This window comes from Eumetopias jubatus, unplaced genomic scaffold (genome assembly GCF_037043125.1).
Source record: "Eumetopias jubatus isolate StellerSeaLion01/CBP00866 unplaced genomic scaffold, mEumJub1_p1.0 scaffold_32, whole genome shotgun sequence".
In the NCBI taxonomy this organism is placed as follows: Eukaryota; Metazoa; Chordata; class Mammalia; order Carnivora; family Otariidae; genus Eumetopias; species Eumetopias jubatus.
In genome coordinates, this window is record NW_028274838.1 from 1,327,359 (window position 1) to 1,338,377 (window position 11,019).

An 11,019-nucleotide genomic window follows, 5' to 3' on the forward strand; every position below is an offset into this window, starting at 1 on the left:
GAATTTCCATTCCAAGTATTGGCAAAGATGTGTAGGAGCTGAAATTCTCATACACTGCTGATAGGAATGTTAAGTTCTACAACTCCTCTAGGAAATAGTTTGGAAATCTTTTTTTTTCTATTCAAGATTGATTTCTTTGTGTGAGAGGGAGTGAAAGTGAGTGGGGTGAGGGGCAGAGGGAGGGGCAGAGGGAGAGAATCTCAAGGGGATTCCCCACTGAGCATGGAGCCCTATTTGGGGCTTCATCTCATCACCAAGGAGATCATGACCTGAGCCAAAATCAATGTCAGACACTTCACCGACTCAGCAACCCAAGCACCCCAACAGCGGTGACCTGCTTCAAAATATTAAACCTCTCTACCAAACCCCCTGGCATAGGCCACCACCATTCCATTCAAATGAAAAAAAAGAGTGATATATTCATAAAAATCTATTGATAGAAACTCTATTTTTAATTGCCATTCTAATCCATTCACAGGTAAATGACCAAAAGAAGTTGTGGCATATCCAGTCCAAGGAATACTACTTGGTTTAGCAGAGTAATCTCTTCACATACATAACAAAATTGGTAAAGATTTTATTTTTTGCTCAGATAATTTTTCTGAGCAAAAAAAACATCAAAGCAAAATAATGTCCATAGCATATGATTTCAAAATATAACACCTTAGGAAATGGAAATAATTCTATTGTAACTGAAAGCCAATCAGTGGTTTCCTGAGGTGGGAATGTGAGGGAGGACTTGGCCGGAGCACAAGGAAACTTTCTGGGGTGATAGATATATCCACTGTGTGGGTGATGCATATATATGTTCAAACGGACTAAACTTTAGACTTTAATTATATACACTTTCTTGCTTGGAAATTATATCTCAATATGCCCGTGGAAACAGTTTAAATTACAAAAACAAAAAATTTCATACCCTGAAATTCAATAAATGATTTTATATTTTCCAAAAAGTTCAACCGTATGTTTTTGCAAGCTTAAAGTAGGCAATGAATTATTTCTTTGGATATGAAAATGAATTGATCTATCTTTATCTTTCTATATGTAACTCTCGAAGAAAGACAACCTTAAGAGAACATAAAGGGAAGCCACAGTATAGAAGTATGTTTATGTCCTACAAAGGACCATTCTCTAGAATTAGATATCATATAGTCTGATAAGATAATGAACACAATACAATAATTGGTCAAAAGATTTGAATAGAAACTTCAGGAAACAAGATATGGGAATGGTTCATTAGCACATGAAAAGATGCACAATGCATTGGTCATGAGGGTAAAAAGTCAGTACTGCAATGAGGTATCATTGCATATCTGTTGGTATGGCTAAAGTCAGAAAGTCTGAAATCTCACACAAAACACCTGGATGTCTCATATAGCTGTGGGAATGAAAAATAGTACAACCACTTTGAAAAGCTGACTTCCAGTTACTTATAAGATTAAACAAATACAAATCCTATGGATAGTCATTCCATTCCTAGGTATTTACACAATATGTCTACAGAATTATCAGCATATGAATGTGTGTAATAGCTTTATTATTATGCCCCAATTATGACTGCCCCAAACTGGAAGTGACACAAAAGTCCAGTGACAGATGAATGTATAAACAGAGACGAAACACTTGAAATCCTACCCAGCAATAAAAATGTCATGAAGTATTGGTGCATGTAGGAATATGGATGAATTTATTTTTTTCAAGATTTTATTTCTTTATTTGATAGAGTGAGAGAGCACAAGTGGGGGGGTGGCAGACAGAGGGGGGGAAGCAGGCTCCGTGGGGAGCAGAGAACCCCACACGGGGCTTGATCCCAAGACGCTGAGATTAAGACCTGAGCTGAAGGCAGACGCTTAACTGACAGAGCCACGCAGGTGCCCTGGAATATGGATAAATTTTAAAATCATTGCACTGCACTGTATGATAGAAAGCAGATATAAAAGAGGATATATATATGTATTTCCAGTTATATGAAGTTGTTAAAACTGCAATGATCTCTAGTATCGTTGGTTCCCTGGGTGTGAGGCTGGAGGCAGTGATGGACCGCAAAGGGGCACAAGGGAAGTTGTGAGGTAGTGGAAATGCCCTGTATCTTGACTGTAACAGAAGTTTCATATGACCTCACTGATATGAGGAATTCTTAATCTCAGGAAAAAAACTGAGGGTTGCTGGAGTGGTGGGGGGTGGGAGGCATTGGATGGCTGGGTGATAGACATTGGGGAGGGTATGTGCTATGGTGAGCGCTGTGAATTGTACAAGACTGATGAATCACGGATCTATACTTCTGAAAAAATTAATGCAATATATGTTAAGAAAAAAAAAAGAAGATAGCAGGAGGGGAAGAATGAAGGGGAGTAAGTTGGAGGGGGAGACGAACCATTAGAGAGGATGGACTCTGAAAAACAAACTGAGGGTTCTAGAGGGGAGAGGGTGGGGGGATGGGTTAGCCTGGTGATGGGTATTAAAGAGGACACATTCTGCGTGGAGCACTGGGTGTTATGCACAAACAGTGAATCATGGAACACTACATCAAAAACTAATGATGTAATGTATGGTGATTAACATAACAATAAAAAATTATTTTAAAAAAATAACTGTATGCTTTAAAGCCATGCAGTCTATTGTACCCAAATTATACCTTAAGTAAGTTGATTTCACAATCTATTGTACCTCTCTGCAGGGACAATTAGTAGTGAGAAAATGAAATTCAGTAAAACGCAATAGAGATTAGCATCCAAAATTATTAAATGCTTATGAATATATAAAAATGAAGCAGACCCAAGACCCCTAAAAACTACTGCTGTGAGAAAGTGAAGAAGACTAGTAAACAGAGAAATAGGTAGCATGTTCATTGATTGCAAGACTCAGTTCTGTTAGGATAACAAAGTAACATTATTTTGGTAAATATTGCTGTAGATATTTGTGAAGAAAATGACAAACCAATTTTAAAATGTATATGAAGGGACGCCTGGGTGGCTTAGTCGGTTAAGCGTCTGCTTTCAGCTCACGTCATGATCCTGGCATCCATTCTTTAAAATGCAAAGGCCATCTACAGCCCAGAAATGATTATTTTCAATGTATGTATGTGACTAAACACTCATCCAAAATATGTCAAGAAATCTTATAAATCACAAAGAAAATGAGAAACAACCTAGTGTATTAATGAGCAGAAATATTTTAAAAAGCCCATCCCAAAAGAAGATATCCAAATGATTAATAAGCATATGAAAACCCAATAGGATATCTGCGAGATTGGTTTCTTTCTTTTTCTTTTCTTTTTTTTTTAGTGGACCCCGACACAGGGCTCCGATTCGCAACCCTAAGATGAAGACCTGAACTGAGATCAAGAGTTGGATGGTGCCCCCAGAAATGGTTTCTAATGCACCCTCCTCTCTTCACTAGATATGTGGCCTTGGGGAGGTTTGTAATCTTCTTGAGTTCTTGTTTTTTTTTTTTTTTCTTTTCTCATCAGGAAAATGATAGCATCTTAATAATAAGATAGTTCATTGGATTCTTTACGATCACCCGGAAGTTTACATGAACTGTACTTTTTGCTAAGAATGTATTGACCTTGAATTCTCCTTTATACATCTTTAAAAGCACAGACAGACAATTGGCAAGGAATAGACAAGTTGTTCTAAAATTTCACCTTTTCTAGAGAGAAATCATATATATAATAGAAAATTGGAGAGGAACGAATTTGTATTGAACAACTTTCCCAATACCCTGAAGCATGTCTACTTTCCATTAAGACCGGAGATGAAAGTCTTGACTAGGTCCAACTCCTGCAATCTTCTTGGTCTGGAGGGGTCTGAGAAAGTCCATTCTAGACCTAGAAAGATCTGGACTCCTGGACAAGTGTTCCTCAGAAAGATAATCAACTACTTACCTCTAAAAGCCCTGAGCAATTTGTGAAACTGTGGGTGAGGTTCAGACCAGCTCAACTCTATAAGCAGGACTCTCCCCTGAATCAAAGCTGGAATATTGATAGATATCATTTCCAAAATCTCTGGTATAGGTCATGGCATGCTCCATAGGAGAGAAAACAGGCACATGAATATCAATTGAGAGAAATATCAATCAACACACAGAGCCATTATTAAATAATGTCCACCCCCACTACAACCCAGGAAAGTTCTCATTCAAAAGCCATGTTTTAAGGAATATGTAGTTAGAAATCTTCACGATTTGGGGCTAGAAGCCAGTTTCTTTAATGGACAAGCAACTCCAAGAATAAATAGATAAGCTGGATTTCATCAAAATTACAAGCTTTTTGTTTCAGAGGACACTATCAAGGAAGTGAAAAGACAATGCATGGAATGGGAGAAATTTGCAAATTGTATATCTGATGGAGGTCTGCTATCTAGAATAAATTAAAAAAAAAACGATACAACTAAGCAGTAAAAGACAGCCAATTAAAAAAATGGGAAGAAGAGTTTGAGTCGACTCTCTCTAAAGGATAAGACCAATCTAACAACAAATACTTGAAAAGGTGCTCAATAACATTAGTCATTAGGAAAATACAAATCTAAAGCACAGTGTGATCCCTCTTCCCCCCACTAGTATGACTTAAAAAAAAAAAAAAAGATAATGTATGCGTTGGGAAGATTGTAGAGAAATGGAATTCTTACACCTTCCTGGTGGGAATGTCAAATGGTGTAGTTGCTTTCCTTTGAAAAAGAGTTTGGTAGTTTCTGAAAAAGTTAAATATAGGGTTACATATGATCTAGCAATTCCACTCCTAGGTATATAGCTAAGAAAATTGAAAATATATGTGAACATAAGGGGAAAAGAAGACTACATAACACATAGATGCAGGAAGAAGAATACTGAGAGAGTTAGAATAGAAAACAGTTTCATAATCAATTGCATAAATTAACTTTGGTTTTTCCCCTGTGTTTTGGGGTGTGTGTGTGTGTGTGTGTGTGTGTGTGTTTTGCTGTAAAGAAAGTTTCCTTTACTACATATTGTAAATGGAGGAAGATCCAAATAAATTTAAAAGCTTGTCAAATACAAAGGAAACAAAGATAACGAAAGTGCTAGCATGCTTCTCTTGTGTTTTTAACGCACAGAGGAAAAAATAAAACACTAAAAGACACAGGGAAGAACATCATGACAGTCTAAGACATTGGAATCTATCCCTTATTATAAAAGCCTTAAGATCTGTTTGCCCTTAAAGGCAAGTGGGATGAGTTCATGACAGCCCTAAGAAAACCCGTTGGGAGGGGTGCCTGAGCAGTTCAGTTGGTTGAGCATCTGACTCTTGGTTTAGGCTAGGGTCATGATCTCACGGATGGTCAGATTGAGCGCCTTGTCCCACTCTCTCCCTCTACCCACCCCCCATTCTCTCTCTCAAATAAATGAAGATGAACAAAACAGTAAACTACTTGGGAAACTATTTCTGCCTTGGTGATTTATACACACACAAGAATGAACAATCAGAACTATGCTGAGATAATTTTTTAGAAAGAGATGGGAACTGTGGTATCAGCACAAGGGTAGACAGCAACTGAGAGTGGCCAGTGAGGGGTGGTTCCCATCAGTGGGGACCTTCGGGGGGACCGGGCAGTCTTGTGTATCAGCACGGCCTTGGCAACTGGAAGGCAGCAGCTCCCCAGGTTCCATGTCATCTCGGACGTTCCAACTCTGTTATTTCAAGTGCAGACCGTTACCTGGCATTCTGAGTGCTCCCTCTGTCATTCCGTTTGGAGTGTGAGCTAGGGGCAGTGCCTTCAGCTCTCAGCTGTGGCATCTTGAACCTTGGTTTTGTGGTTCCTGAATCTCAGGTGCTGTGGGGTGTTGTTCAAATTGTTCCCAACAGTAAGTAAAGACTTCCTGTATCCTCACCCCTCAGTCCTGATGAAACCTACTTGATTTCACTGGTTTTTAACCATCCTGTGTTTGGGTTTCTTCTCCTCAGTCCCCAGCTCTACCTCCTCGGCCACACGTCACCATGGCAGCACCTCTTGGCCCTCTGTCTGATCCAGGGGCAGAAATCAGCCTCCTGGAAATCAACCAGGAGCTTCAATCCCAGCTGGAAAAAAGCAAGCAGGACTTCCGAGACCTCAAGGAGAAATTCCTTATATCCGAATGTACTGCCTACTCCCTGGCCAACCAGCTGCAGAAATACAGTAAGTCCTACAAGATCATGGCCACCAAAGACATATCTGTCTGTATTCCTTCTGAGAAACTAAAAACCTCTCCAGATGCTGTCTTCTCTCTTCCAATGTCACATAAATTTCATTCTGACCACAATCCGGGAAATGTAGAAGTGGGTATTTTATCCTCAGTTTGCTGAGGATGGGAAAACTGAAGACAAAGAGGTTAACAGTGACATGTCAGGTGGGGTTAGAGTTAACATCCCAGTTCCTGCTTCCTGGTGCGGACACAGAAACGCCTGGTCCTCTCAGGATGGTCTCTGTGCTGTATCAGATCCTGCATGCCTGCAGGCCTAAGTGTCAGGGACTAAGGAACTCTCTCAGGTCCCGCTTCTCTGAGGTCCCATTGGTAAAGCACCAAGTTAGTTACACTAGGGAAACATCCTGATGGCACACCCGGGGGCGAGAGGGAGGGTAGCAGGTGACACTACCTGCTTTCAAGGAGATGGAAGTGGTAAGTGGAAAGTGGAAAGAAGGTCTCCTTTCCCCCTAAAACTGTGGTATCTGTGAGTGACGCCATCCACACAGTGACTTCCCTTGTGAGAGGGAACCGGTGCAGAGCCTCTGCTTCCTGAGTCCACGGAGGCCATTTGATACCCACTGGCAAGGGTGAGGGTGTTTCAGGGAACATCATGGTCTCTCCCTGAGCTGGGGACCTTCAGACGTGCAGGATGGCCAGCAGGTCCAGGCCTGGGCCAGGAGACATGTGGCCTAGTGAGAAGGAGGGTGAGTGGGGGAGACCACAGCCCCGGGAACCAGCCAAGCCAGGGTGTGGGGCAGGCCTTCCCCCACAGTCAGCCTGAAATGGGGAGCTCAGCTGCCTGTTCATTAGGAGGGGCCTGCGCTGGCAGAAGGAGTCATGAGAACGGGGCACGTGCACAGCCGAGCGATAGGAAGGAATCCTGACAACTCTCAGCCCGCATTTTTGTCATTTTCTCACAATTTGCTTTCAATAGAACAAGGGGAGGTGTAATTAAAAACGAATGACGCAGAGAAAAAAAAAACTGAGGCATGCTTTTTACGAAAGGGAAGAGATGATGAACTTTCAGGGAAGGACAAGCAGTTTTGTTTACAACTTTCCTGAAAATCATCACATAAGTGTGGGAAACCAGTTGTGAAGATGATGCAAACAGATATCACCTGAGGGCGTGGGGTGGCGGTAACACAGCACAGGGGAGAAAAGCATGGGTTGTAGGTCAGTCAGCCTGGGCTAAATCCATGGTGCCCAACGTCCTGTGCCTCAGTTTCCTCCTTGTTAACCTGTTAGTGTTGTGGGACCTACTTCTCTGAGTCAGAATGAATACTGAGTAATTTCTTGTAACGCTCTAAGAGCAGAACCTGGAACTGTGTAACTCTGTTCATCATTCTACTGCTTCTCATAACACAAACTGTATTAGGATTGGGCCATATTCCTCTCCGGTGCTTCTGGTTTTATGCATTGTGGTTTCCACAAGTGTAACCGGATGAATTTTTACCTTTGAGATACTTGCTCAGTATAGAAATCCCAGCTCAGGGGACCCATCAGTCCAGTAGCCCTGGGGGCCTTATGTCATGTCCCTGCTTAGTGTTTCACTTAGGAGTCTCCAAGGCTTGCTAGAGTGACCATGATCAGGGGAACCCAAATTCTGACTCTACCAAATACCAGTTCATCACCATGTCCAGTTCCTCTCTGTGCCTTGGGGCTGTTCTTTCCTGGGCTCTGAAACAGGGAGTAATCGACTGCCCTGTAGTTGGGAGGCTGAAGAATGTGATGTGGAGCTCCCAGCGCAGAGCCAGGTGGCCGGGGTTCCAGTTGTCCTAGGATGGACCCTGCCTCGTCCCTTGAAGGCAGCGAGCACAGCAGCATGTCCAGCTTTCCCCTGAGGCAGGCGTCTCTGTTTCTCAGAGTGTGAAGAGTCCACCGACCTCATCGAATCCGTGCTGGGAGAGAAGGTGCAGTTTGAGAAGGGGAAGCAGGCAGACACGGTGGCTGAGAAGCTCAGGTAAGGAAGGCTCCATGTGGGAGGCTGCAGGGACGCTGTGGGCATCTTTGACTTGGGGCAGCAACAAGTCTGGGCCAGGAAAGGGCAGAAACGTCATGGCAGGCACGTGACCCAAATATTTCTAAAACAACTAAGACAACAGTGATTGGTAAATGATGGACTCCAATGACTCAAAGTCTCGCTCTCTCTCTGGAAAAAAATATCAAAGTCCCCAAGTTCAAGGGAACAATTCGTGGCTTTTAGCACATTCACAGTGTTGCGAGATCACCACCTCACTTACCTTTCACAGAGTCATGACCTGGCTGACCACAGCTTGAGCCTGCCATTCTCCTGAGCTCACCAGTTCACACCAGCTCTACTGGACATGCTTCTGCGTCTGGCGCTGTGTCCTTTCACTGCACGCCGCGCTGTGTGTAGTTTTCCAGGGAAACGGGTGTCCCCGAAGTTAGCAGCTGAAGGGACATCTCTCTGGCGTGTGCTTAGGAGAACCCCTGGCTCTGTTTACAGAAGGAAAAGGTGTAAGGGATGTGCAGGGTTCACGGCTCCTTTGGGGAAATTCTGCCAGAAATCATCACGAAAGATCTTATTGTCTGTTGTTCAACTCTTTGCATTTTAAAATTTTCTCTCTGCCCTGCCTTAGGCTATGTCATACCCTCATTAAAGACCAGGCTAAAGAGCTGACCCGTTTGTATCAGAAGTTACGGAAAGGGAAAGACGTTTCCCAACTGCTCAATAACCTCCTCGAGGACCTCCTCACCCATGATGACCCTGAGCATTCCCAAGGGCAGGGCTTCCAAGAGCAACTGGCTGAGGGGCGCAGGCTGGCCAAGTGCCTTGCCCGAAAGCTCAGCCCAGGTAAGGCGGCCACCGGCCCTGATGCCCGGAGCTGCGCCAAGGCCCTGGGCTCACAAGAGACTCCCCGCCTGGCCTCACGCCGTGTGCAGCAGCCCTCCTGGATTCCCTATAGCAAGTGGGGCCATGAGAGAACCAGGAGTGGAAGGTGGTAACAGAGAGCAGAAATGCACAGTGTGGAGGTAATAGTGCTCCACGTGTCTGCTTCCTCCCTGAGGGAATGCAGCCTTTGGAGCGGGAGGCAGCCTCCACCAGTCTTTGAGCCAGAGAGCAAAATGTGACAGGAGGATGCTTGTTAGTGTGCAAGGATCCCTGCACTAAGTGGGAGGTTCCCAGAGTCAGCGTGGTCTGTATTAATTGTGGGTGAGAAAGTGAGTTTTACTTTCTCCATATCTGTCTCCTCATCTGGAAAGTATATCAAATAACCTGTTGATACTGTAGTGATCAGATAGGGAAAATTCATGAATGCATGTCAGGAAAAAATAATGCTCCTGACTGTGTGGAGTTGGATGAGGTCCTTGATGCAGTAGGACTTGGAGGTGGGAGTGCTGTTTAGACGGGACCGCTTTTCGTAGACGGATGTCCCCTTGATAACACTGAAGCCCACGTGGGGGCCCTTGAAGTCCCCGGTGGAGGGATGTGGGACAGGGTGGTTGTCCTGTCGTGAGGGCAAGGAGGCGGCTCTATGTGAGAGCTGTGAACCCACAGAGAGTCTGTGGCTATGGTGGGACCTGTGGCACTCTGCAAGACACGGTGCAGAAATGAAGCTGACAAGCATTCCCTGATATGGACAACAAGAGCCGGTAGAACGTGTTGCCCAGGTTCAGTGATGCTGATCCTCAGAATCAGAGACACACTGCCTGACGCATCAGAAATCCATGCCACAGCAGTTCTTAAAGACAGTGCCCTAAACTCAGTAGAATACCTAGTCATTCATAGACCCTTAGGTCTCCAGGGACATAGAAGCCGCTGTGTTTATAGTGGTGATGTGGGAAATAGCTGATGGGACATTTCTGAATTTATTTGCAGAAAATTATGAGGATGAGGAGGATGAAGAAGAACAAGGAACCCTCACTCCCAGGTGACAATGAAAATTCTGGAACCAATAATGTGTGGGTCAAAATGGACAGGGTCTCAGAAAGTAAAGTAAGTGAGGTCAAGAGAGTGACAGATGTCAGATGCAAGGTTAAGCAAAACTGCAGATGGTCCCCAAAGGATGGCCGTTTTGGCTTGGTTGCCTGTTGTCTCTGTGGTGTTGTAAGACCGAGATGAATTCACCAGCCTTAGGATTCCCCGTGGGGACAAAAATACCCATTCTTTCCTGTAAATGGACACCGGGAGGAGATGCATATCTACTTCCTACACAGTTCTCTAAGGTCCTTGGTAGGAAGGTAACTCACCAAGGAATTGGTAAACAGACAACTAGCAAAATTAAAACCAAGAGAAGTACCTAACCAAACTCCAAAAACTTGGGGTGTCATGTGACACTATTAATGACAAAGTGCCTAGAAGGCACACATTTCTGCAGTCTGCAGGTACTCCAGAGCTGTAAGTAATTGACCAATCTATGTAAAAATCATCCTGACTCAGGCCCGTGGTGGTTGCCCCTGGTCTGGTCTCCACTGTGCTTCTTGTTGTGACCGCATCCTGCTGGGAGGGTGGAGTCTCATTCCTAGTCAGTGCTTCTGTGGCCAGTGCTCTGAGGATCAGCTCCTGCTCTCCCAGCCCCGGGCAGCCACACTCTGCCTCTTATAGGTTGGTGTGCTTGTTCCCTCTCCAGCCGGTGCCCTGTGCCTCTTGTGACCACTCCATATAACTCCCATCCAACCAGCTAGGAAGCCACAGTGTCTGATCCTCCTGGTTTGATCTCTTGTCATTCCTGTCCTACCCGGCACAGCATGGAGCAGCAGCAAGTTGAAAAGAAGGAAGCCCTACAGGACACAGTGGATGAGTTTGTTTTGACTCCTTCAACTCTGCAAGAAGAGTGTGACAACGACCAGTCCTACAGTGCTGGCGAATTCCCATTA

General features: G+C 44.2%; 1 protein-coding gene across 1 annotated transcript; it reads left to right on the top strand.

Moving 5' to 3' along the window:
- The first annotated feature begins 5,953 nt into the window (after nt 1–5,953).
- On the top strand, nt 5,954–10,077 carry LOC148161967 (putative NBPF family member NBPF5). Its single transcript, XM_088020493.1, has 4 exons — nt 5,954–6,131; nt 8,044–8,140; nt 8,781–8,995; nt 10,022–10,077. Exons 1-4 carry the CDS (start codon nt 5,954–5,956, stop codon nt 10,075–10,077), a joined length of 546 nt encoding a protein of 181 aa, XP_087876619.1.
- The last annotated feature ends 942 nt before the right edge of the window (nt 10,078–11,019 follow it).